A 23,870-nucleotide genomic window follows, 5' to 3' on the forward strand; every position below is an offset into this window, starting at 1 on the left:
CCAACGGGGTCAGATGAGACCATAAACCCACTCTTGTTTGTAGGGTACAAGGGGCCTCCCCAGCTGTTGGACAGAGATTAAAGGCAGGGTTGGGGTGAAATCAGAGGCTGGGAAGAGGTCTGGAGTTGGGGTCCAGAAAATGTCCGCCCCTGAGAGAGCCCACACGCTGAGGCTCAGCCTCTGCCTGTGTAGAAGAGGCGGCATCACCCGGGCGGCAGGGGAGGGAGGGTGTGCGGCGCGAGGCCTGTCATTGCTGGGCTCACGCGGCCTTCCTCTTCCCTCCCCCAGGAGACATCAGGTATGACGAAGCCATGGGCTACCCCATGGTGCAGCAGTGGAGGGTCCGGAGCAACCTGTACCGCGTGAAGCTCAGCACCATCACCCTCTCAGCAGGTGAGGACCGCCGCCCGGGGCAGCTGGGGGACTTGGCTGTGCTGGCACCGGGGAGGCAGCCGCCAAGGAGCTCACCGGGGCAGCACGTGGGCAAGCAGGCAGACCGTGAGGCCTGCACACTGCAGGAGGCTCAGCACCATCACGGGACAGACCGTGAGGCCTGCACACTGCACACTGCACACTGCAGGAGGCTCAGCACAATCGTGAGACAGACCGTGAAGCCTGCACACTGCACACTGCACACTGCAGGAGGGGCAGCACAATCACGAGACAGACCGTGAGGCCTGCACACTGCACACTGCACACTGCAGGAGGGGCAGCACAATCACGAGACAGACCGTGAGGCCTGCACACTGCACACTGCACACTGCAGGAGGCTCAGCACCGTCACGAGACAGACCGTGAGGCCTGCACACTGCACACTGCACACTGCAGGAGGCTCAGCACAGTCACGAGACAGACCGTGAGGCCTGCACACTGCAGGAGGCTCAGCACAATCATGGAAGGGCCGCAGCGCAGAGGAGGGAGCTCTCCCTCTGGGAAGTCAGAGAGGCCCCCTGGAGGAAGGAGTGTCTGAGCAGGGTGTGGGAGGATAAACAGGGCGGAGTGTCACATTTATGATCTTGAAACATTTCAAGTTTGTGGATATTAAGTTCTCAGGCACTGATCCCTCTGGTCTCTCCTGGATGATTTCTTTTCCTGCCAGCCTGCTATACGAGAACAACACACGCGCCTCTCCCAACACATACACTCCTACATGCGTTGCCCACACATGCCCACGTGAAGCCCGAGCCCGAGCTGGGGGTGACAACTTGTAGCTCTCCAAATGGGACATGTTCTTTCATGCCTCTGTGACTTTGCACATGCTGTTCCCCCGTCTGGATCTCCTTGCCCAGGGGATACTCAGGGACACTCAACGCATTCTCCAGTCCCCTCAGAATAACTCAAGAAATTCCCGGAGAGCAACCACCTCTATTAAAGCACCACCAGGTGCCTGAGTCCTGTGCGAATCCTTCTGTCTCGGCTGCAGCTCTGAGACTGCGGATAGGGACTTGGGTCCTAGATTCCTGTGACAGAGAATCCACACGCGCTTAGTGCTCGTGTTTGATGACGGAATAAAAAATATATATAAATGAAAACCGAAAAGCAAGGAATGAGCGAAGGGTTTGGGAAATATGGGGCCAGACCTAGGGTCTCTACCCTGGCCCTCGCTCCCAAAACCGCCGCTGGGTTAGTGTCCCAACGCCCCCTTACAACCCCCAGCTCGGGTCCTGTCTTTTCTTTCTCAGTATCGCCTAATTCACGAGCCACGTGTTAGTTGTTGGACCAGGGAATCGTTGATTCTCTAACGAGTACAAATGGTAATTATTGCTGGCATCGGCCAGCACTTTACCGCATTTAATATCCTAGGACTTAAATCGGTCCTGCAAACAAGGCAGTTTTGATTCCATTTTTTTTTTTTTTTTTTTTTTTTTTAATAAACCGAGGGTCATAGAAGTTAGAGAATTTGCCCAAGATCACACAGCCAGGGAGGTCAAGACAGGAGTAGAATGGGGATTTAATTGCGGTTTTGTCTGCCGGGGTAGGGAGCCACAGGGCATCTCCCTGATGTTATTTATGATTTAGCAGATGCCATCTCATCATTAACGCTGTTGTGTTAATTACCCAGTTCCATGAGCTAACAGGGTGATGGGGAGAGGTCCTTCCCATCAGGCACCCATTCTTTGAGCCCGAATAGTTTTCCCCACGGCCACACCCTCACGTCACACTTAGTAATGCAGCTGTGATGTTCCCGTTAGGACTGCAAAGTGGATCTGCTTTAATTAATCAATAACGATGCCCCGAGAACCCCCTTGTAACTAAAATGTTGGCAAATTGGAGCTCATTTTTAATGTTGAAAAAGAGCTCGCTCGTCGGCATTTTACTTTGATGTAGCACGGGAGGAGCTGGTCCAGAGTTGGTCGTTCTGTGATAATGGAGATTGGCATGCCCGCTGTGTCCTGCACCGTGCCAGGCGGGGACCGTGTGGGGTGGCGGTGGGGAGGACGTGGAGAGACCAGCGGGACGGAGCTTCTGTTTTCACGCTGGAGCACGTTGAGGGTGCAGAGACTAGGTACCCTGGCCAGGGTGGTGTGAAAGGCTTCCCAGGGCTGGGGTGTGACTTCCCAGGGTCCGGAAGCACAGGTGGGGCTTAGTCAGGAAGTGGAGAGGGTGTTTCAGGGGCGGCGGCGGTGGCGGTGGTGGCGGTGGTGGTGGTGGTGGTAGTGTGTGTGTGTGTGTGTGTGGTGTGTGTGTGTGTTGGAGGTAAGATGAAGGATGGATAGGAAGAAAGGAAGGTAGGAATCCTATGTCATATTCAGGAGAAATAAGAAAACCAAGCCTGATGCAGGTGGTTCGTGGGAGATGTCCTTGGAGGCCTAGCGTGCTCAGATAGGGCCATTGGCTGTATCCAGTAGTGGGGAGGAGCCCAGGAAGGTCTTACGGCTCCTGGAGGAATGACTTGGTGACCTGGCAGTTGCAGGAAGGAGAGGGAAGGGAGCAGTCATTGTTGAGCGATTGCAGTGCAGGCCGCATGCTGGGCACTGAGGACTTGGGTCTCTTTGGCGCCGGACTAAGGACAACAGAGCAGCAAAGGAGACCGTTGGCAATGTAGAGAGAGAACTTCTGACTGTTTAGGGAGGCCATGGCCGAAACAGAAAGGGAAAGCGGTGTCCCAGGGAGCTAAGCCAGGGATCAGATAAGAAGATGCAGAGTATCTGCTGAGCCTGGGCCAGGGCAGCCCCGGGGCCCCGGCCGTGGACCGGTCAAGCCCTGGATGACTGTGTGCAGAGGGGAGCGCGTGCACTTCGGAGTGACAGCAGACGTGGGCTGGAATCCGAGCCACCCCGGCTGGAGGACCAGGGCAGGTCCGTTTCCAGTCTCCGAGCTGTGGACTTGCTCATCTGCACAGTGGGGACTGTGCTGGGGCCTCAGCGGTGGCTCTAGGGTTCCACGAAACAACGTGGGTGAAACGTTGAGCGGCGTGCCTGCTCCCTATTCGCTGCTCAGGGCACATCAGCTTCCCCGACTGTGGCTTTCAAGTCCCTAGGAGCAGGGTCACCCAGCATTAGGCCTTCCTCTGCCATCGACTCCCTCCTGATCAGTGTCTGGCGTGCCCACCGGAGAGAGCCATCTTTGCCGTGTGAGGGAGGGAGCGCTGTTCACGTCTGGACTGGTGCGGCTGTCCGGCTGGCAGGGCGGTGAGGGACAAGGCAGGAGAGAGCCCCCTGCCACCTGTCACCTGCCAGCCACCAGCCTCCGGACGCTGACCGCCCTGCCGTGCTCCTCCTCTGTCCAGGCTTCTCCAACGTCCTCAAGGTCCTGAGCAAGGAGAGCAGCCGGGAGGAGCTGCTGACCTTCATCCAGCACTACGGCTCGCACTACATCGCGGAGGCCCTCTACGGCTCCGAGCTCACCTGCGTCATCCACTTCCCCAGCAAGAAGGTGCAGCAGCAGCTGTGGCTTCAGTACCAGAAAGGTAAGCCTGGAGCGCTGACCGGAGGCGGCGGCCAGGTGTGAGGTGGAGGCAAGGCTGCTGGGGAGAGAGCGGAGCTCCCTGGAGCGAAACCCTGGCTCTGCCGCAGCCTAGACGCTGTGTGGCCTTAGGCGAGTCCCTGAGCCCCTGCCCCTGGCTGGGCTTGTTTCACCGTGGACAGAATGCGGGGGGAGGGTGTGTGCTGACTTCTCAGACTTGCAGGCGAGCGTTTTCTCAGCCCCAAGGTGGTGTCCCGGACTCTAGAACTCTGACCTCCTGCAGGCTCCTGTCTCCCAAGCTCTGTGCTGGACACGACAGTCTCAGGGAGGGGTGGTGGGGAGGGGACATGTCTTCTCTCCAGGCTTCGGGGAAGAACCCAAGGAGGGGCTTCTCTCCTCAGGGACGTCACCAGATCTTACTCCCCTTGGACGCTTAGCTATTATCAGAATTGGAGTTTCCCAGACCAGATGGAGGTCAGCCTCTGCCACTCACCTTGGTTACGTCATTTCCTTCCCAGCTCCGTGTCCCCTTCCTGGGAGAGGGGTGTGTAGGCAGCGGTGCTGTCTGCCTCCCACATGGAGGGGAAGTGGTGGATGCAGTAGCATTTTGAGAGAGATGGAAATATCACATGCGTGGGTTATGTATTTCATTAGGTCTCCGTAGTCATACTCCCGTTTCACAGGTGAGAAAGTGAGTCACGGGCATGCCAAGTCAAGGGCCCAGAGACAAACAGCTGATAAATAACAGGGGAAGGGTCACTTCTTCCTATCATTGTTACTGTGATGATCGATTAATGGTAGAAAGAAAGGCTCTGGCTGGATGGAAGGGGTGAGGAGTGATGTTACAAACGCGCTTGCACCTTCTTGCTGCGGCTCAACCAAGAACTCATCATAAAGCCACAGAATGCAGAGCCAGAGGGGACCCTGCAGGTCACACTGGGCTTAGCGCTCTGGTTTCGTAGTCCGGGGAAACGAAGGCCCCGAGGGAGGAGGAAGCTTGCTCAGAGGCCCAGGGCTCCACCCTGCCGGGCAGGTCTGAGCGGGGTCCGCCCTGCTCCCTGTCCAGCACCTGTGACATTGCTGCTCACCCTCAGCTAGATGACGCCCCAGTCCACCTGCACGTGACCTCTCCAGAGCCCCTCCCTTCTGTCCCAGAGGGTCTGCACTGCACCCCCTGCTGAGGTCTCACCGTCCCTGTCTCCCGTGTGCGACTGTGAGGGGCACGGGGAGGTTTTTAGGTGCAGGGGACATAATTGAGCTGTCTGGGAATAGCTCTGTTTTATGGCTGTGACAATGACAGTCTTTAAGGAAGTGCATTAAATCAATGGAAGCCGCGTTGTGCCACCCTATAAATAATGCGATACATCATTAAGCAGGGCAGTAAGCTTCAGGACTTTAAGGTAATACAATTAGGTTATGTTTATAAAAACAACAACAACAGCAACCTTTGCTCACTGTGGCCACTGAACTAATTTGCCTCATCTTGCGTGGGGGTGGGGGGGCACACCACTCTGCTGCTAAATCCCACCCCTCTCTATTCGGGAGGCCGTCATTTTCATCCCAGAAAAACCTCACTCTTCTGTGTGTGTGCAGGTTGCGTGGTATCCGTTGCCAGAGAGATGGGGCGGGGGCGGCAAGGATGCAGCCGCGGTGGCTCGGGGCCCCTGCAAGACTCACAGAGCCTTCAGGTTTGCCTCAGACGTGCCGGGTGACCTTGGCACGGTCACTGTGCTCTCCGGGCAGGCTCTTGGGCAGAGGCCCTTCTCTCTCCTCCATCAGCCGGGCTCACTCCCAAGAAGAGCATAGGGCCACGGTGAGTCTCTCTCCCCTCTCTCTCCCCACCTGCGGTGGCCACTTAGAGGCACCTCAGATTCTGTGCTGTGACTTCATTTTTAATCGGGGACGCCGGGGAGTAGGAGAATGTGAAGCCGGGAGTGGTCCCTGCAGGAACGGAAGGACTCCCGGACGCGGAGAGAGTCGATGACCTTTCTCTCCCCAACCGCCGAGTGTGCATCACGGAGGAGCGCTCAGGAGGGGTCCCCGGGGAAGCAGGTCGCCGGAGTCTGAGTCTGGAAGCCCGGCACTCTGAGGGGGCGGAGCCTGTGGGAAGAGGACGGACGGGTGGAGGGGCGGTGTTGACGCGGGACAGACAGGACCTCGTGTCCCGGTGGCTCTTCTGAGCTCCCTGCCGGCTGTCCTCACCTCCCGCTGTGTTAAGGAGGGACAGACACCATACACCCCGGCCCCGCATGGCTTTGGGGAGAATGAAGTGAGGGGATGTGGGTATGATGCCTGGCACACTGGGTACGTGAACAATGGCAGCTTAAAATAAAAAGTCGGGGCAGCAGCTGGGACACCAGCCCTGGCCGCCGCTCTCCCTTCTAACTGGGTGGCCCCTGCATGGCCAGAAAGGGCGAGCCTCCCAGGGTCCCATTGCTCGGAGAAGGCGGGGGTTCCAGGGAGAAGGCGGGGGCTCCAGGGAGAAGGCGGGGTTCCAGGGAGAAGGCGGGGTTCCAGGGAGAAGGCGGGGGTTCCAGGGAGAAGGCGGGAGTTCCAGGGAGAAGGCGGGGGTTCCAGGGAGAAGGCGGGGTTCCAGGGAGAAGGCGGGGGTTCCAGGGAGAAGGCGGGATTCCAGGGAGAAGGCGGGGGTTCCAGGGAGAAGGCGGGGGTTCCAGGGAGAAGGCGGGGTTCCAGGGAGAAGGCGGGGGTTCCAGGGAGAAGGCGGGGGTTCCAGGGAGAAGGCGGGGGTTCCAGGGAGAAGGCGGGGTTCCAGGGAGAAGGCGGGGATTCCAGGGAGAAGGCGGGGTTCCAGGGAGAAGGCGGGGGTTCCAGGGAGAAGGCGGGGTTCCAGGGAGAAGGCGGGGTTCCAGGGAGAAGGCGGGGGTTCCAGGGAGAAGGCGGGGTTCCCGGGAGAAGGCGGGGGTTCCAGGGAGAAGGCGGGGGTTCCAGGGAGAAGGCGGGGTTCCAGGGAGAAGGCGGGGGTCCAGGGAGAAGGCGGGGGTCCAGGGAGAAGGCGGGGGTTCCCGGGAGAAGGCGGGGGTTCCAGGGAGAAGGCGGGGGTTCCAGGGAGAAGGCGGGGTTCCAGGGAGAAGGCGGGGGTTCCAGGGAGAAGGCGGGGGTTCCAGGGAGAAGGCGGGGTTCCAGGGAGAAGGCGGGGTTCCAGGCGACCTTTGCAATCTCTGTGTAGCCCCAGACAGTGGTCTCTCCTTGACTGGAAGGCCAAAGGTGGAAGAGAAGGTCGGGAGAGGAGACCATGGACGGCAACCACCTTCATATTTCACGTTTGTCACTGGCTGGTCCTCGAGGTCACGGCTGCTTCCTAAGTGCTCCCCCGCTGCTAGTTCTTCGTCCCGGGCGCTGGGGCTCTGTAGTAGACAAGCTGTGAGCACCGTGCCCACGCGGTTAATGACCAGCCTGTCTGAGCCTTCGACATGTCACCATTTTCGGTAGAGACTCTTTTAACCCTCTGATAGAAAGAGAGAGGGGCTGGGCGCGTGGTCGGGAACCCAGGCTCCCTCAGACGGTGGCTCCACGCTTCCAGTTCAGGCACCAGTCCGGCTCGTTGGCGTGGTTTGCCCGGGTCGCTGAGAAAGCTGTGATTGATTACCAAAGTCTGCTCTAGACACAGAGAGCGGGACTGGTGGGCCGTGCCCCAGGCGTTGTTTTCCCTGTAACAGGGTGAAACGGAAGCTGGAGCTATAGGCCCAGCTTCAGACATTGATTCCAGAGGGACCTCGGCATGCTAAGAAGGACTAGAAAGATCCAGGCGGGGAGATGGGCTTTTCTACCACCAACCGGTACGCTGGGCATCCTCCTGGTCTGGAGGGGACTGGAGCACTGGACAGGTCACTTAGAGATGGTCCCTGGCAGACGCCAGGGAGAGCTGGGCCCTGGTAGGCGGCTGGATGAGCATGGGCACTGGGGAGCCTGTCTGGTGCCTGTAACCAGCCCGTCTGCTCCCAGGTGCCCCCCCACCCACCCCAGGTGAAGTTTCCAGTCTCTGGCTTCTGCTTAATACTTTCACTCCACGCTGCTGCGTTCTGGATATGCCTCTATTTTGAAAAGTTAACTTTCTCTCCAGTCAGGGCTTCATTTCGCTCTTTGACTTGTTAGTCACATGCTCTCCCTAGCAGTGATCTCAATATATGGGTCCAAGATGGTGAGTAAGACCCTCTGTATCGGGTCAGCCTTCCTCTGGCTACCTTGGACAGACTTCCTCATTTGGAGATAAAGCACGGATTTTGCAGTCAGGTGGATCCTGGTTCAAATCCCAGTTCCACGTCGTAGCAGCTATGTGATCCTGGACAAACAGATTCACTAAGATCAGCTTCCCCATATGCAAATCGCAGGATCCAGTGAGCAAATAGACAGACCACAGATGGGCTCATCTGGCACGGAGCAGGGCACCTAATTTTTATCTTGATTCCACCCATTTGTTTCATAAATAGTTGCTGCATCCACTCAGGTAATCATGTTCCCAGGGTGCGTGTGTGTAGGAGCAGGGGAAGTTTTATGGCTGCTAATTTACTCCCAGCCCTTGTCACTTGACTCAGGACCAAGGACAGGGACAGAGTGGCAGGGTAGGGGGTGGTGAGAGGGGCCTAGGTAAGCTCAGCTGCAGGGATGGAGCCAGTGGGGAGAGAGTTGTGGAGTTTGCTAGGGAGGTGTCAGAACGGCTCTGTGACCTGCACTTTCGTCATCCGCTGCTGTCCTCTGTTCTGGGTGACTAGTGATGGATGCAGAAATAACCAGGGTGATAGGTTCCCTGAATTCTCATAGCCCTTCCTTTTCATGAAGAAAGTGGCTATGGAGTGTAAAGGATGTGTGTATGTGAAAGAATTGCTTATTCTGGTTGTGTGTGTGTGTGTGTGTGTGTGTGTGTACATATATCTGTGTATGACAGATGGATGGACAGTCAGACAGACAGACAGAGAGAGAGATCAACGGAGGATGGTAGGAAGAGACAGAAAATGAGATAAACATGCTAAACACTGGGAAATTCACAAACAGAGATGGACACACACACACACACACACACACACACACGTAGAAGAGAGAATTTGTGCTTTTAACCTGCCTTCATCAAGTTTAGAGACTCGGTGACCCTGGTGAAAGGATGTCCCCATGTGAAGGTCGTACTGCTCTTGACTTTAGATTGGGAGGGTGCATAGAATACAGATGTCCCCTCAGACTAATGCCTATTGCCACCTTTTAAAGATGTTTTTACCTCCATAATAATTTCCCAAGGCTGTCCAAGGGAATGAATCTCTGCATTTCCATTTCAATTACAGTGCACTGCTGAATGTCAGCTGAAACATTTCTAGACTTCTCTTTGAAGGAATTTCGGCTATTTGAAAGGCAGCCCCAGGGGCTGGGGTGGGGAGAGGAGGAGGGAAAGATGTCATCAAATGTCACCTCCTTTTGTGAGGACAGGTAGCGCCAAGGGGCTGGTGTGAGCCGGAGAACCCTCCTGGGCATTCAGTGTCCCGAGGGAACTGGCTTCAAAGACAGCAGCTGGACAGGACAGGAAAGGAGCCCCCTCCGAGCTGAGACCTGCATGGGTGCTGCTTTATCGCCCCGGCGACTCACCCATCTGGGAGCAGTTGTCAAACCCTGACTGCTGACCCTTCATTATTATCTGATGGAGTCGACCACTTCCAGCGTGAGGCCTTTCTGTGTCTGCTCTGTGGTACCGGCCTTCCCGACTACCTACCTCCACCCCGCCTATCCCTCCCGGCCCCCTTTGTGGCCTCCTCCCCCTCTGCTGGACCTGTCCGTGTGAGCCCACAGGCCCCGCCCTAGAGCCCCACTCCCCGGACTGCGTTCTCTCTGTGGGGAGTCTCAGCCATGCCCTGTTACTGTCCCTGCCCGGATGGCTCCCACTTCACACTCCGGCCTCCGCCGAGCTCCCCTCCGATTCCTGCTGTTGGGCTAGCTCCCCTGCCTTCCCGGACTCTGCCCCACACCACACAGTTCTTTTCCAGTGTTCCCGTGAAAAGCACTGCTATCTGCTCAAAGGCAGGACCAGGTGCCTAGGAACCTGGGTGTCGTTCTCCACATCTCCCTCTCCCTCCCTCCTCCCAATTCCAAACCATCCCAAATCGATGCATTTTAATTCCCAAGTAGCTCTGGAACGTGCCCGCATATTTCCACCTGACTAGAGCATTTCTACCGGACTACTGTCCCAAGCTGACTTCATGTCTTGCCTGGGCCCTGGTGTTGGCTTCCTACTGGTCTCCTTGCATCTGCTCTCGTCTCCCTTCAGCTCAAACTACACAGCAGTCCTGGCCCTGGACCAGCCAGAGTTCCCCAGTGAGACAGAACCAGGAGGAGAGGTAGAAAGGAAGATAGATAGATAGATAGATAGTAGATAGATAGATAGATAGATAGATAGATAGATAGATGGAAATCTCCTTATTATTTATAATGTTAATATGTAGATCTATATGATATATTCATGTATCATATGAGTTATGTCTGAAAGATATATAAAATTGGTTCCATCTATATATGTGGAGAAAGAAAAAGAGATAGCTACTCATTCTGAGGAATTGGCTCCTGTGATAACAGAGCCTGAGAAGTTTCAAGCCAACCTCCACTCAGCAAACTGGGGATCCAGGAGAGTCAGTTCCATAGCTGGGAGCCCTGAGATCCAAGAACCAGTGTTTCAGTTCAGGTCCAAAGGAAACAGAAGTCCCATGTCCCAGCTTCAAGCAGCCAGGCAGAAGGAGTTCCTTCTTATTCACAGAATGTCAGCCTTTTTGTTCTATTTAGGCCTTCAACTGATTTGATGAGGCCCACCCACATTAGGGAGAGCAACCTGCTTTATTCAGTTTACTGATTATCTCATCCAGAACACCCTCACCTGTACCCTCACATATACATCCAGACTAACATCCCATGGCCCCGTCAAGTTCACATGTGAAATGAACCATCACAGGCTGTCTCTAAGACAGGACGGCCGGTTTCCTGATGTCACTCCTTGGATGCAGGGTCCTGGGTGCCGGGTCATGGCCCTGAGGCTGATTTCCAAATTCCTCCTCATGGCCCTCTCAGATCTGCTGTGTCCCCAGCCAACCTCTCCAGCCCCACCTTGTCCCCGTGCTTTCTGCCGGTCAGTCACACTGAGCTTCACACCCCTTAACTATAACACAGGTCAAAGATCTCAGCTGGTGGCGTTCATCTAGGCCGGGGTCCAGTGGGGCGGTGGGAGGTGGCTGCATACAGCGTCCCCCTCTGCTCATACTTCGGGAGCGGTCTGGCTCCGGGGCGGTGTTTGCTCTTGGGGAGCTCAGGGATTCCAGAGGTTAACCCTGAGCCTGACTTCCTCCAGCCTGCAGTACCCTGGAGGAGACAGAAAACTAATTTCTCCTCAGAACTATGCAAAAAGACGATGCAGGATGGGGTTCATTAAACCCAAATAGGCCCCCGAGACGGCCGTTCCTACCAGTCGAAATTACCAAAAAAAGCATTGGTTCTCCGGTTTAGATTGAGTCCATCTGGAACGGAACACCCTCGTCTTTTTCCTATTGGTGAGCACCAAAAATAATATAACCCGTTGCACGTGCTCAGCACAGTGCATCCCGCAAAGCGCTGTGTCATCCAACTTACGGCCCGAGACAAGCCTGGAGGCGGGCACGCTTATCTGCATTTCACGCTTGAGGAAACTGAGGCTCAGGAGGGTGAGAGGCGTTGTGGGCGTTTGCCCCAGGGACCTTGGCAGAGCAGGGATTTGAACCCAGGTTGCTTCGATCACAAAGACCATGTTCGTCCAGTAGCACACCACAGCAGACGCAGAGAACCCTTTAAGGCAGGGGTCTCAAACTTGCGGCCCGCGGGCCGCATGCGGCCCGGCGAACAATTTTGTGCAGCCCACAGACTAATCCACGAAGTTCAAAATATTTTGGATAAAATTAAGTAAGCCTAGGGGCCTACTTGTATTTTTCATTTCTCTAGCGTCCTAGCTAGATATTAGCTTAGTTAACAGCAGTTGTGATGCGAACTACAGTTTCTGGTCATTTTGTGATACTGAGTAAACTGCATGTACGATTGTGCTTGTTGTACTGATTTTTTTTGTTTTCAACTGCAGTGAGAAAAGTGTTGCGTAACAGTTGCCTTTTGTAGACCTAGTGCGGCCCGCCTAACGGCTGTGATCTTGCTCTGCGGCCCAAATGTTGAGTTGAGTTTGAGGCCCCTGCTTTAAGGAATCGGCATCAGACCCAAGGGACCATCTGTAATTCTGTTCTCTGCTTCTTATCCATAGCTAAGAAACCCGAGGAAAGACTCAGAGGTTAGGTCCTCAGCTTGGGTAGGAAGTGGTTGAAGTACTCTCTTTACTCATAGATACCCCTCTGCACAACTTCCTAACTTTGGGGAAGATTGGAAGGTAAAGCAACACCTGGGCACATCAGAGCTGGGAGAAGCCTGCACAGTCGTCCAGCCAGGCCTGACTTCCTCCTTCTGTGCCAGTTATGATCAGTGGTAGCAGCTGCCCGAAACACCACCTGGCAGGGGCCTCTGGGTCAGGACCGAGCTGGGTGGGAAAGAATACAGGGCTCACCCGGCAGTGACTGTCCTGGGTGTGGTCGCAGGGAATACTGACCAGGTGGAAGGTGTTTTCCATGCCCACCCAGGCTAGCTATTCCCATTCTACAGATGGGAATGTTCAGGTTAGTTCATGGAATCAGAACCTGCATTTGCAAAGGAGGAAAGTTAACCACCAGCTGGAAGCAAAATTTGGCCTTCCACCTCCTGAAAACTTAGAGCAAACTCAGACTCCTGGGTGCCAAAGACCCCCCACATACCCGCACATGGCAGAACCATTGATTGTCAGACCCCCGTTTTCATATTTCTGGGTACACAACACACACACACAAAGACAGTGGGCTCCTGAGCATCACAGGTTCAAACTGTGTGTTTAAACATCACAGGTCTATTTTATGTGGATGTGTCTCAATAAACACTATAAATGTATTTTTTCTTCCTCATGATTTCCTTAATAACATTTCCTTTTCTCTATTTTATTGTAAGACTACAATATACAGTACACATCACACGCAGCGTATGAATTAATTGACTATTACCTTATCAGTAAGGCTTCCTGGTCAACAATGGGTTATGAGGAGTTCAGTCTGGGGGGAGTCAAAGTTGTCTCTGGCTTGTCGACCGTGCAGGCAGTCTGAGTCCTTCATCGCGGGATTGTTCAGTAGCCAACTGCACATTTTTACTGTCCCCATTGTCCTTTTACTTAGGGAAGCAGTTAAGCGGTTGACACTTGGTCAGCGAATGACCCTGGTCCCCCTTAGACTGGGCCACACCACGCTTGCTCCCTGTCACAGTCCCCTTAGTCCCTGCACCGCCTGCCTGGCTGAGAGGACCCCTTCCTCTCGTCAGTCCTGCACGAGCAGCCTGGACTCTCCCTGGAGATGAACCCAGGGCTGTGTTGTCTCTCTGGCGTCAGCCTCCTCCGTGAGAACACAGCGCTCCGCGGGGAACACGGGTACTCAGATGGGAGCGTCTGCCTTCCCCAGCTCATTATCAGCAGCAGGTCAGCCTCCCGGCCCGAGCGCCGCCTCACTCACACAGCACACCCCACAGGGGTGCCTGCCCTCCCCCTCTGCCTCAGTCTCCCTTCAGCTCTTCTCCCCCATCCATCATTCCACAGTAGAGCTTCGAGCCCCGAGTATATGTCAGGCCCCATATCAGGTGCTCCGACACCACGGTGAGTGAGACACACTCCCCGCTCTCAAGGAGCTCACAGCCAAGTGGGAAAGAGTGTCAACAGGTGAATAAACAATTAGGAGCCTTTTGCTAAGTGTGGCAACAGAGGAAAGCAGGTGTGTATCTGTACATGGAAGGTCAGGTGTGGAGGAGGGACGGCTGGGAGACGGGCCCCTAAGCAGCGAGGATAGGCTGGGAATTCCACTGGAGGAGAGACGGCAAAGCCGGACCCTGGAGGGTGAGGCCATTTGCTGACTGGAAGGCTGGGCGGGGCTTCCAGGGGACAAGAAGCAAAGCTGAATGAGTGGGAGATCCTGCCAAAGGCAGGCCTCAAGCACCTGTGGGGTCAACGTGCCGGAATCTCGCCACACCCAAGGTGCTCCCGCGGTATTCCATTGTCTTCTGTGCTCGGACCTTGCACGTCTTTGCGTCCTTGTCTCCCGCGGACTTAGAAGGACTGCCCTTGTCTCTGTCTAGAGCTGAGAACTCGGGAATAGGCTCTCCAGGTGCCTGAAGTTAGGTGAAAACGAAGGGCTGGCTGGGAAGGTACCAGGGGAATTGTTAGAAAAACATACTGGACCTCTCAGGGTTGGTATATAGATGATAGGAGATCATGTGATGAACTGAGAGAGGGAACTCCACGCAAAGAGCAGTAGGAACTCAGAGCGGATCAGCCCTCTGCCCACCCCGGACCTGGATTCTCCCTTTCAACATGTCGCCCGCAAATCCAACTGTGTGTGTGTGAGTCATCTGTCCCCCTCGCCAAGGGTGTGACATGGGGTTCACCGTGCCTCAATTTGTTCATCGTTAAATGGTTATAATAACGCTGGCCTCACAGTCTTATTATGAAAACGGAATGAAGCAGTGTTTCTAAAGTGATTATCACTGCGTCAGCCGTATAAGCAATGCACAGGAAATGCTTCCTTTATCAGTTCTTATAAGGAAACACATTTAAGTCAGTGAGGATGATTACTACTGTTGGTTTACGAAAATGGGAAGCACAAGGGTGTAGCTCTCGCCAGTCCTGAGTCCCGCAGGCTGAGGTACACACCCCCTTCCGCTCAGACCTTCTACACCAAGGCCCCTTCTCCGCGGTTCATCTGCCAACCTGTGAACTGGAGTCCTGCCTGAACGTGGAGGAGGGGAGTAGAAGTCGGAGTTTGCGTAGCCTGGAGCCCAGCGACGATGACAGGGGGCATGTGTGTGTGGCTGAAAACCAAGAAGAATGTGCAGGGGTGTGTATGTGTTTGTGTGTGTGTGTGTGTGTGTTCTCTGAATGAGGGGTGACAGACGAAGGCAACAATGACTGACTTGTGTTGAGTTCCAACAATGGGCCAATTAATCGTGTGACTTACAGTCATCTTCATAGCGACCCTATGAGGACAAGAAAATTATCCCCAGCTTCCAAATGACAAAAACCCAGCTGCTCAAGGTCACATGCAGAGGTAGGACTCCGTCCCAGGACTGTCTGGCTCTGAAGTCCATACGGCCGACTGTCCCCCTGGAACGGCACGCTGTATACACTGGGAGGCCCCCGATGCCGGGAGGGACAGTGGGCAACGTCTTCTCCACGATCTCATTCACTCATTCAATCCTCACCACAGCCCTCGGACACTGGGACCTCCATGCCTGGGAAACTGAGACTCGGGTGGGGAAGGGTATAGAATTCAAGGGCATAGCCGGCAAAAGCTGTTCTCTTGCCTTCTCTTTCTTGCATCTGTTCTTTGCCCAGCCCTCTCGCCGTCTCCATTTCGCTATTACGTAACTGCTGTGGGCGCTCCAGAAAGAGTTCTCTCTGAGAGGCATTTCTCTGTTCCCTGAAATGGTTAGACATACTTGGTCAGGAAGAGTGAGAAAAGAGGCAGAGAGAGCAGCATAATTCTAGCCTGTGTGATGTTGGCCAGCTGGCTTCAGAGCCTTGGCTCCTAGCAACACCTTGGCTGTGGGTCAGGGTGCAGGCTCTGAGCCAGATCTTAGAAACTGACTTGACCATCGATCCATTGAGTTGGAGCTGGCCTTGATTGTTTTCATCTGACACACCAGTCCTAGACCCCAGGGGCTCCTCCTGGGGGTCCTTGGGCATCTATACTTTGATTTTCTCCCAGCCACAGGTGCCTGGGGAGATGAAAAATTTCTTTTGGAGGTCTTGATCCAAGAAGTCCCTGAAGTCTGGGGCACCAGAATCACTGAAACTTACAAATAGAAAGATCCTTAATTTAATAAATCTGTTAACATAAGTGGTGAAATGGAGTCCCCAGGAGAATAAGCAACTTGTTTAAAGGGAACTTCTATAGTGAAAGGATTAGAGCTCAAATTAGCTTCCTCTCTTCCCTCCGTCATCTAAGAGCGTGTATTGAGAGACAATTCAAGAGACCATGTGTCCAAAGGTATCTATTTTTTTTGTTGATTGTAACAGTTTTACTGGGATACAGTTTACATAACATACAGTCTTTCTGAGCCTTGTCTTCCAGGGGTAACTTTGCACCAGGACAGTTTTGACTGAGTTTCTAGAAAGGGAAACACATCTTTTTAATTTTGTTCTTCGAGAAGATTCCCTAAGGGAAATGCAGTGTGAGGGAGGCTCTCAGCCACGTCCTAGTGTGTGGCAGCCACAGTCAGAGACTCAGGGAGGCAGCTGGCGGGAAGAGCAGGAGTCCTATAACTGGGCCTAGCCTGGGCTGAATGCAGCCCGAAGTCATCATCTGTGTCAACATGTGAACTAAGCTGCCCCCCGCCCTGGTTTTATCCAGCAACAACGGCAGTGCCTGCTATGTGTTGGGTGCTGTGCTAGGTGTTATAGGTGTAACAGTAGATTAAACGTTCCTGGACCTTCTCAGAGTTCAGTCTGGCCTTGGAGGGAGATGGGGAACGGGGAGGTCACAGTGCACTGTGGAACTGCAAGCAGCAAACCCAAAGTGTGACGTGGCCACCTGACCCAAACTGTGCGATGGGTCAGGAAGGGTGCCCCAGAAAACCGGAGGAAGAAGATTCAGTAGACACAGGTGGGTAGAGAGAGAGAAAGCATTTCTGGTGGAAAAAAAAAAAAAAAAAAAAAAGCATGCACAATAAAGGTCCTAAAATAAGGAAAATAAAAAGTAGATCTGAGCAGACTGCTAGAAAGGGATGAAGCCGGGGTGATCTACGTAGAAAGAAAGTTAGCCTGGAATCACACCCCGCCAAGGTGTGGACCGTGTTGGCCTTTTGCTAGGAGCCGTTTAAGGCCATGGAAAGGTTCTGTGTGTTATGATTAGCATTCGTATTTTAGAATTCAACTGGTCCTCTTCTGTGTAGTGTGAATGTTGGGGCTTGATTGGGGGGCTGGAGGGCAGGGTATACCGGCTGCTAGGGTAGGACTGGGAGGAGCAGCTGCGAAGGTGGAGCCGCTGTGTTTCAGGAGAGAGGCAATAGCAGCTTCTATTTCAATAGCTGTGAGGACGAAGAAAAGAATCAATGCATGTGAAAAATAGGAAAGGGCCAGTTTGATGTGAAGGTTATGATTGGAATGGTGGAAGGAGGGAGGCGAGAGGTGAGGGAAATGATTGGAGGTGGGGACGGGCTTTCCAGTAGTAAGTAAGCGCCAGAGTGGGTGCTGCTGCCCCTTAAGTGGAACGAAAGGAGAACAGCAGGGATCTGAGAGCTGAGCTCGGTTTGGATATGCTGAGTGTAAGGTTCCTCCCGGACATCTTCACGGACCGCACCAGCTCACAGTCAGAACAGCACATCACTTAGCAGTGTCAAGTGTGGGCCGCTGGGGATATGTGCATATATATGTATGTACTGGTGATCAAAAAGAAAGGTAAGACCTGAAAAAGTGCAGGTTTGGGAGCTAGTTGTGATCATTGAAGTCATAGGAGAAAACAGTATCTTCCACTATATTATAGTGACTATAAGAATCAAGTTCCCCTTTCACAACTCATTTCCTCAGGGAACTACTTTTCTCCTGCCACGCCCGGCATTGTTTCTGATGTTTTATTTAGAGAGGCATTAGGTCATGCAGGGGGTCTGCCGGCACTGCTCATGCTGGGCCAGCTTTCACTCGTGTGCAATGCTGTGGGTTGGGGCCGTGAAGAACAGTCCTTGCCCGTATTAAGTAGGCTGGAATTAATATGCCCCATTTCATTGAGGAGGAAAACGGGCATATGTGTCCTTCGTCGCCAGAGCAGAGGGGAGGAACACATACGCTCAGGGTTTTTGCTTTATCATCTATCTGTCCCTTGCATTTAGCTAACAATTAATTCGTCCTCTAGGGAGGGTCCAGGGTATATGTGCCCAGTTGCTGGTGTCGTTTCTTCCAGAGTGTCCAGTCCTGCAAGTGTTATTCTCCCGGACCTGGCAGACTTAGATCGGGCAGGGCACTAGGCCCACCTGCTCCCTGCGCCCTTCCAGCCATACTATTTTTTAATTTAACTGTGTTTCTAGCACTTTAACAGAATCATTAAATCTGTCAAACACGTTTCAGATAGATCCTCGGGCCTGAGAGATGTATCATTATTTTTAAGTGTAAATATTAAATGCCATTTCATAAAAACACATGGTTTTATTCATGAGGTTGCTCAGAAATTAAATTCGCACAGCACTCATTTATCATATTAGGAAGTTGTTCTCCATGTTTATCTCGATACATCTGTCACTGAAGTAGTCAGAGGGGCTCCTGCCTGGTATGGGGTTCGGATTATGAAACTGATGATGCCGCACGTACCCCAAGAGGGTAGAAAAAGATGAATCACTCACATCATGAAGTTCTCTGGGGAGAGCAGAGGTCCAAGGGTGGTCTGAGGGAGAGCAGGCAGAGGAACTGGCTTGTAAGGGCTGAGGGGTAGAGTGGGCGTTGGTGGGTCCCCGTGTTGTGGCTGGCGTTTGCATGGTTTGGACCTCTCTCTCTGGCACCAAAGGTGAGGGCACCTCGGCCCTCTTATCAGCTGGCCCAGATGTGGAGCTGACGGAAAGGGATCAGCGGGGCTTGAAAGCTGTCAGCAGTCAAACGTCAAAAATGTAGTCAGAGTCTCTATTACGATTCACCCCGCACGTTCGATAACTGAAACGCGCCGTCCCGTGTGATTGAACTTGAACTTGTTTGAGTAAGCTGTCATGTCCCTCCATGATGCTTGTAGTCCAAGGGTGGTGAGGGGAGGGGTGGAAATCTCCCTAAATTGTACAAGACTCCCACTGTGTGTATTTTGAGAAGTGAAATGAGGGCTTGGGTCACTCGTCGATGACGTCTGAACTCCGAAGGGGATAAGGAGCGTCTTCGTAGCCTTCCCCTGTGGATTACTGTGTGTGGAGACATGTGCGACCTTGATTGATACTTCTGGTGTCTGTGAGACGAGAGGTCCCAGAGTTCTTTACCCCAGCAGCTACCGTGGATAGGGGGTGTTTGCCGCCGTTGACTAGACCAGGGGCGCAGAGCATGGGCAGTGGCCCGGGAGTCTGTAGACACGAGCTGACAGGCTGCCCGCCAGAGCATGCAGTGCGAAGAGGACTGCACGAAGTGTGCCCGGAGGTGCTGACTCTTGGGCCCTGTCCTGTTCCCAGGAACATCCCAGTGAAGGGCTGCAGAGCCACAGCTAGCAACTGTCCAGCGAACCCCCATCACGCGCAGTGGCGATGCCATCTCTAAAGTATATAAAGCATATAAATATACCTTGCTGACTTGGTTGGTCAAAAAAGCCTCTCTGATCACCAGGGGACCTGGGAAAGGAGGCAGCCTTCACCAGCACTGTGGCTTCGGCAGAAAACTAAGGATGGAGGAGCACTCACTCCTACAGATGGGTCATGCCACAGGGCCAGCAGTGGGATTCAGATAATTTAACAACCGGTTTCTTTGCCCTAATGACCGTTTTAAGTATAAAAAAAAGATATGCCAAAAGGTTGTTTATTATTTCATGCATTTACTATTTAAATCAGAACAATAAAAGAGGCACATAAAACTAGATTGTGATAAGACAGAGCTTTAAAATATTAATGAAAAAAATATTAAATAATACCTGACAAAAACAATAACACTGTTAAGATATTACCATGTTACTTCTTGATTGGCATCCTCACTTGCAATTTTTTTCACCTATGGACAGAATGAACATTATTATAGGAGCTTAGAATACACTGTTGCACAGATGAACGTTAAAAAAGAGTAAGGAATGTGAATTTGTGATTTCTACATTGGACACCTGCCCAAGCGCCCACCTTAGGGAGAACCCTGATTACAAGTGCCATTTTAACAAGCGGTTCTCCGAACCCGATAAAAAATTACGTGTCAGTTCTGCAGAACCGGTGCCAACCGGCTGAATCCCAGCACTGCCCAGGGCCCAGGTTTGGATGTCCCTGGCAGCGAGGAGGCCTCGGTGGCTGGGCTGAGTGTTCAGGGTCCTGCTGTGTGGTTCAAGGCATACTAGGACGCTGGGTGTAGGGGGTCACAGGCTCGGGCCAGCCCACTGTGCAGCCAGCGGTTACGCTTCGATGGCCGACGGAGTGGAACTGAGAGTGGTTTCTTGCACCAGAAGTGGGCAAACAGCGGCTATCATGTGTGGTCCAGAGAGCCCAGGAGGCCGGAGAGGAGGTAGCTGAAGCCTCTGAAGGGCAGGAGTCTCTGGGGAGGGCACTGAGGGGCCTGTCTGCTCTGTGGCAAGTGGGGCAGGGGTCTCCGGGGAGGGCACTGAGGGGCCTGTCTGCTCTGTGGCAGGTGGGGCAGGGTCTCCGGGGAGGGCACTGAGGGGCCTGTCTGCTCTGTGGCAGGTGGGGCAGGGTGTCCGGGGAGGGCACTGAGGGGCCTGTCTGCTCTGTGGCAGGTGGGGCAGGGTGTCCGGGGAGGGCACTGAGGGGCCTGTCTGCTCTGTGGCAAGTGGGGCAGGGGTCTCCGGGGAGGGCACTGAGGGGCCTGTCTGCTCTATGGCAAGTGGGGCAGGGGTCTCCGGGGAGGGCACTGAGGGGCCTGTCTGCTCTGTGGCAAGTGGGGCAGATTCTAGAGCCTTCTGTTGCATAGGATCCTAATCAAGTTGGGCCGATTTGTGAGTATAAATCAGGGGTCCCTAAACTAAGGCCTGCGGGGCCGCATGTGGCCCCCTGAGGCCATTTATCCAGCCCTCGTCGCACTTCCGGAAGGGGCACCTCTTTCATTGGTGGTCAGTGAGAGGAGCATAGTTCCCACTGAAATACTGGTCAGTTTGTTGATTTAAATATACTTGTTCTTTATTTTAAATATTGTATTTGTTCCCGTTTTGTTTTTTTTTTTACTTTAAAATAAGGTATGTGCAGTGTGCATAGGGATTTGTTCATAGTTTTTTTTATAGTCCGGCCCTCCAACGGTCTGAGGGACAGTGAACTGGCCCCCTGTGTAAAAAGTTTGGGGACCCCTGGTATAAATGGACTTAAAATTTGTAAAAAAGACTATGTTGTCTCCAAAACCCAAAGACCTAAAAGAAGTGGGCTTATTTTAACATTGAAAGTGATGAGTTTTGACATTGTGGATGGGATGATCCCCAGCTAAATCATGCTTAGGAACTTCACCAAGGTGACAGGGCCTTGTGCTCCACGTGAGGCAATGGCTCGTGCCTTTCTGAGCTCCTCCGTGAATGTTAGGGTGTCGTCAGGAGTGTGTCCCATGAATCTCTTCGGAAAGGATGTGATCAGTGTGATGTCATTACTGCGCCCCGGAGAAGGTTGGATGTGGTTAAGATCTTGTCTGTAAAGATTGTGTGTGATGGCGTACCTGTGTAGGGACTTGTGGGCAGCCGGGTGAAAGGACATTGTGTCCCTTTGATGAGGAAGGGAAGCTGTGGCTGAGAGGCTGTTGAATTGGGAATGAACATAACATATCAGCCCAATCTCTGACTGCAAAGTACTTACCAGTTATTGATGGGATGGAATTAGTAATTCCAGTATTAGGTGTGGGAGCCTCCGTGGGTGGGACCTCAGCACTAATAGGTTGCTTTATCCATCACGAGGTGTCATTCATTCTTTTCAGGTGTAAGCACAGGCTAAATTGGGCTATAAAATTATGAAGCAGGGGGGATAATCACTTTTTTTTCTAACTAGGTATATAATATGGATTTCCGCATATTAACTAATGGGAGGAGAAGGTCCGTGTGGTCCCCATTCTGGCAAGCCAACTGGGACAGAAACTTACTTCAACTTATTACTCATTGGCTCAGAGTCCATGCCCAGTATGGATGTTCTAGGGTAATGGGTACTATAGCTGTGGGGAATTTAGACAATAATTACAATGATTAAGGTGAGGCATACCTATTTGTCTTCCTTATGTGTCCTGAAAACTTTTCTGTAACTCCCCTCATGGTATATAGGGGTATCTTGTCTGATTTTAGGGGAATTCCCATGTCTGTATAACTCTGATTTCAGCCCCAGTATTGATTAAAGCTATCAAAGTTTGATAATTGGTGCATTTGAGCAGATGTTAAAATTTCATTGAGAACCCAATGGAAAAACCAATTAGGAACCTCTTATCTTTTCGTTGTTCTATAAAATCTTTCAGTAAATCCTGGATTTCTGATTGGGCCATATTGTGGACCTCTGCGGCAGTGTTGTGTGTCTTCCTCCTGTATTCATGTCTTCTTATTTTTCCTTTTGGCAGTTACTATATATAGTTTGTTGAGTGGAGGAAAGGGAGGATCATATTTATACGTTTCTTCCTCCTGAGGTTCGCAAGCCCATCTCATCAGGATTAGGGCTCATGGCAGTGGTTGCTTTGTAGGTTTTAAGGGCCATGGGCTTAAGTGAAATTGGAATTAACCCCTTGGATGTGCCACAGGGGAACCAAGGATGCCTCCACCTCTAACTCTGAAGATTAGGATCTTTCTTTGGCCAGGAGGGACAGAGCAGCAAGAAAGACATTTTGTAGAAGCCGAGTGAGCCATTTACTTTTAGAGCGTGGATCGCAGCATTCCACATGGTGACTGTTCTCCCTACACAAGAGCAATCACCAGCGAACACACATTTTCTGCAAGGTGTGTTGTTTCCCGAGCGCTCTGTAGACTGGGGACAGTGTCTGCATGAGACAAACAGCCAGTAGTCATGGGACGAGTAATTCCCCCGAGCCTGGTTGTTAGTCACAGCACATGCTGGAATCTAGACGCATGATTCAATCTGAGGCACACATGTGTCTGGACCAAGACACATGACCCAGGGCTACTTTATTCCTGTTCTTAAATGCCATTTATCAAAACTTGCAACTTAGTTCAATTAAATCTATAATAGAGACTTGGCAGGGCTGAGCAAATGCAGTTCGAGCAGCATAGCTCAAAGCACAAGTTTTCGTGTGGCTCAGAACACAGCTAGCCAGCAGCAGAGCCAGCAGCAGGGACAGAGCAGAGCCAGTTAGCAAATCAAAGCAAGAAGAAAGACTCCTGCGATGGTGGTCATTGTCTCAACCTGCTTATTGTGCCGATTGTGGTCATCCCACAGAGAAGAAGGGGACCCATCCAAAACCTGGTTCAGCTGTTGAGACTGGTATGAAATGGTTTATAACTCACATAATAAGGCTTTCTGGGGAAGCAATCCCGGCTCCTAAGCAGGTCCAGAAATGGCTCAAGAAGGCAGGTAAAAGAGACTAGCTTGGTTTATATCAGGGGTCCCCAAACTACTACGGCCCGCGGGCCGCATGCGGCCCCCTGAGGCCATTTATCCGGCCCCCACCGCACTTCCAGAAGGGGCACCTCTTTCATTGGTGGTCAGTGAGAGGAGCATAGTTCCCATTGAAATACTGGTCAGTTTGTTGATTTAAATTTACTCGTTCTTTATTTTAAATACTGTATTTGTTCCCGTTTTGTTTTTTTTACTTTAAAATAAGATATGTGCAATGTGCACAGGGATTTGTTCATATTTTTTTTATAGTCTGGCCCTCCAACAGTCTGAGGGACAGTGAACTGACCCCCTGTGTAAAAAGTTTTGGGACCCCTGGTTTATATGGTGGGCTAGCGGTGGGCTGGGGTGAGGGTTTCCATGCAGGGGCAGGGCTTGTGTGGTCTGAACTTCCCACTGGACTCAGAGGTGGAAGAAGAATTCAAGCTTTCTTCTTGGTATGTTCCGATGTGGGGCAGATGAAGGGGAAATGGTAGATTTTGAAAGCTGTCAGCATTCAACATTGAAAAAGGAAGTAAGATTTTATTACAAAACTGTATTGAGATTTGAACACTCATTTGACTTAGGCTTTTGAGAGGAGGCAAATGGATATTAGTTCAGGATTTTAAAAAGGCAGAAAATTTGATGCATGACCAGGCAGTGGCTCAATGGAT

The 23,870-nt window shown here is 52.5% G+C and overlaps 1 protein-coding gene across 5 annotated transcripts in view; it reads left to right on the forward strand.

The window, feature by feature from the left end:
* The window catches only part of ASTN2 (astrotactin 2), a 907,524-nt gene that overhangs the window by 649,011 nt on the left and 234,643 nt on the right, over nucleotides 1–23,870 (forward strand). For all 5 annotated transcript variants that reach the window (XM_066367319.1, XM_066367321.1, XM_066367320.1 and 2 more), the window contains 2 exons: nucleotides 289–393; nucleotides 3,731–3,910. In XM_066367319.1, the coding sequence (XP_066223416.1) occupies nucleotides 289–393; nucleotides 3,731–3,910 (285 nt within the window). The remainder of the gene's footprint in view (nucleotides 1–288; nucleotides 394–3,730; nucleotides 3,911–23,870) is intronic.

This window comes from Saccopteryx leptura, chromosome 2 (assembly GCF_036850995.1).
Source record: "Saccopteryx leptura isolate mSacLep1 chromosome 2, mSacLep1_pri_phased_curated, whole genome shotgun sequence".
Taxonomy (NCBI): domain Eukaryota; kingdom Metazoa; phylum Chordata; class Mammalia; order Chiroptera; family Emballonuridae; genus Saccopteryx; species Saccopteryx leptura.